This window comes from Protobothrops mucrosquamatus, unplaced genomic scaffold, assembly GCF_001527695.2.
Source record: "Protobothrops mucrosquamatus isolate PMUCROS unplaced genomic scaffold, P.Mucros_1.0 scaffold595, whole genome shotgun sequence".
Taxonomy (NCBI): domain Eukaryota; kingdom Metazoa; phylum Chordata; class Lepidosauria; order Squamata; family Viperidae; genus Protobothrops; species Protobothrops mucrosquamatus.
Genome location: NW_015386894.1, coordinates 245,304 through 248,553, shown reverse-complemented (window position 1 = coordinate 248,553; position 3,250 = coordinate 245,304). Strand labels below are relative to the sequence as shown.

Below are 3,250 nucleotides of genomic sequence, written 5' to 3'. Positions count from 1 at the left end.
AGAGGAAAGAGGGAGAGAAAGGAGAGGAAAGAGAAAGGAAAGTGAGAGAGGAAAGAGAGAAAGAGGAAAGAAAAAAGATTGAGAAAAGAGAGAGAGGAAAGAAAGAGGAAAGAGAAGAGAAAGAGGAAAGAGAAATAAAGGAAAGAGAGAGGAAAGAGAAAGGAAGGAAAGAGGAAAGAAGAAAAGAGGAAAGAAAGGAGAAAGAGAGGAAAAAGAAAGTTAGAGGAAAGAGAGAGAGAAAGAGGAAAGAGAAAGAGAGAGAGGAAAGAGAAAGAGGGGGAGAGGAAAGAGAGAGGGGGGAGAGGAAAGGGAAAGGAAAGAGAGAGAGAGAGAAAGAGGAAAGAGAGGGAGAGGAAAGAGGCATACAATAATTCATTTGCATTTAATTGTAATGGTTCAAAGAATGTTTGGAAAAATGTTCGGCCCTCCAGCACGTTCACTTCATCCAATCTGGCCCTCTTTGAAAAAAGTTTGGACACCCCTGGGCTATATCATGGATCTCACTTATGGATGTTAGATTGTTTTACAAATGTATTTTAATTCTATCTTAAACTTTACTTTGTTTATTATCTGCATTTGTCTATCATGGTAACTTGAATGAATGAAATAAGATTGTAAGCTGAGGACCTCTTGTATCTAATTTACAAATCAGTCCTTTGTGCTAGTTTGCTATTTAAACATGCAGCCTAGCTCCTGCATTGATCTAGGTAAATAGCCAAAAGGAGATTAATCTTTCACTACACAAAATTGGAAATGAAAAAAAAAATATTTTTGAAGCAAATCATTTTAAAGTGAAACAAGCAAACTATTGTCAGTAGAAAATCACCGCAGTCAGAGGCTGAAGGAAACAAGGTGAAGGAAATTCTGTGTGCTCGGGCATCTTTGCTGAGTGATTTTCCCCCCTTTGCAAATAGCAAAAATAAGTTCATTGTTTGAAAACTTCGTTCTTGTATAATGAGATAAGAAGAGCAGAGTTTTAAATATATATTTTAAACCAGTAATGCACATGTTTATCTTGGGCCATGTTAAATGTTGAATTGTTAAAACTTGTGTTAGGCACCTTTTACAAAAAATAAGAAAGGCCCTCTTGTGGTCATGGAATTTAATGTAAAGCTAGTATAGTGACATTATTTCTGCATTTGAATATTTATGATTATTGAGTGTGCATAGAAGTTTTTTCTCTAGATAGTTGGAGACCTCGGGTTTAAATCAGTAATAGTCTGAATAAATTGTTTGACTTATATTAGTATATGATGTTACTAAGATACTTCCATTAGATTTGCCACTCTGCCATTGATGGTAGTAATACACATTTGAAAATACTTAATCCATAGTGTATGTGGAGACAGAGTACAGATAATTTCTCTTGAAACAGACTTTAAATCCCATGTCGTGCACTGTCTAAACATTTGTCTTTCCTTTCTCTCTGCAGCCCAGTGACTTTTCAGTATCTCTAAAGGCTTCAGGGAAGAACAAACATTTCAAGGTGCAGCTGGTGGACAATGTCTATTGCATTGGGCAGCGTCGATTTAATACTATGGATGAGTTGGTGGAACACTACAAAAAGGCTCCTATCTTCACCAGTGAGCACGGGGAAAAGTTATATCTTGTCAAAGCACTTCAGTGACATTGAAGATGGACTAGGCCTGCTGGGGTCTTTTGTAACTTAAAAGCCTTAGGTCCTCAATCACTTTTATAGAGCAGGGCACTCTGCACCAGACACAACTGTCAGTGAATGGTCTCTTTCTGAGTATTTGCTCTGTTGGTTATATTCTCTTTTCCTCCTTGCTTTTCTCTACCCCCATTTTTGCCTATTAGTCTTTTTAAAAATTAAGTTGTTTTGAATCCCCTCAGGTTGAAATTTTCACTTAGGTGCCATTGTAAGCACTCGTTTTATTTCCTGGGCTCTTAACTCTTCTATGTATGTTTACAGAGTTAATCCAGAAAAAGGAGGGGTATTCTCAAGTGAGAAACAGTGTTATCAGACGGCTCCTGATGGCAGAAATCATCATTGAGAGACTGGGCACAGTTGAATGCGCTGAACCTGCAGCTAACTAAGTGAAATAATAGTAGACATAATGGTTGTGGCTGTGAGTTCTGTAGCTATTCTGCTTACCAAGTAATATATTTCTAAAATTCCTAGTTTCTAGAAGCACTCTTCCCAAACTCTACTACAACTATTACATAGCTTTTTGGCTCTTTGTGAAGAGTACACTAACTAAAAGCATTTTGTAATAGTTCTTCTTAAACTACTACGGTATGATTGTAGTAAAGAAAACTATCTAGCATATTTTGACATGTAATTTCAACCAAGATGTTTCATTGAAAGTTGATTACTTAGAGAATCATTGAATTGTAATGGTTGAATGTTTTGGTATCTACAACCAGATGTGCCATCCACATAATGCTTTTTCTTCTTGCCCTTCTGCTTGTTTGAATTAAACAGTTATGTATTTAATTCTTAAAGTAATATGTATCTGTAGCCAATTGACACTAATACAGAAGTTTGATAAACATAGCTAATTATGGGTGGGTGGGGCTTCCAGCACATACATACATACATACATACATACAAACATACATACATACATACTTATAATATATATATATATATATATATTTACATAACAGAAAAAAAATCAGGGTTTACAGAAGGTGGTGTGATTGGTAGTAAGACACACAGAATGTTATATGAAGAAAATGCGTTTCTTTTGTGTTTCTTTTAACCTCCTTATGGTTTTAAATATAGTATTGATGGCACATTCCTGAAAATATTAAAAAAGGACCTTGTTGATCCTGAAAACTTGCATACCTCCCCCACCCTACTTTTTTGATATTGTAATAAAAAGGTATCATGTGAAGATGGAGTATTGCATTTATCCTTGATAATGGCATTGGCAGTAGTATCATTGTCAAATCAGTGCAAAGATAGCATTTCCTCTTTACATAAATCTGGACAAATCAAATATTTTATAGTTTTCCTTTGTTGAAATAGCATGGATTTCATTAACAGTTAATTTTTAATGAACAATTTTTATTAAAAGATGTTATAAAGATTTTAAAAGCTACAAAAACATAAAAGACGAAATAGGGGGGAAAAGATAATAGGGTAAAAGAAAAAATCAATGGCAAAAACCCCAAGAAAAATATCTGACTTCTGATCACCTTTGCAGCAATTACAGCATCTCCACTCTCACATTGCATATCAAAGCTCCCTTCTTCCCATAAACAAATTTTTTTAATCAATCCT

The 3,250-nt window shown here is 35.0% G+C and overlaps 1 protein-coding gene across 1 annotated transcript in view; it reads left to right on the top strand.

Annotated features, from left to right (window-relative positions):
* The window catches only part of NCK2 (NCK adaptor protein 2), a 28,017-nt gene extending 25,160 nt beyond the window's left edge, over nucleotides 1-2,857 (top strand). The window contains exon 3 of the mRNA XM_015817492.1: nucleotides 1,433-2,857. Within this exon, the coding sequence (XP_015672978.1) occupies nucleotides 1,433-1,627 (195 nt within the window). The 3' untranslated portion in view covers nucleotides 1,628-2,857. The remainder of the gene's footprint in view (nucleotides 1-1,432) is intronic.
* The last annotated feature ends 393 nt before the right edge of the window (nucleotides 2,858-3,250 follow it).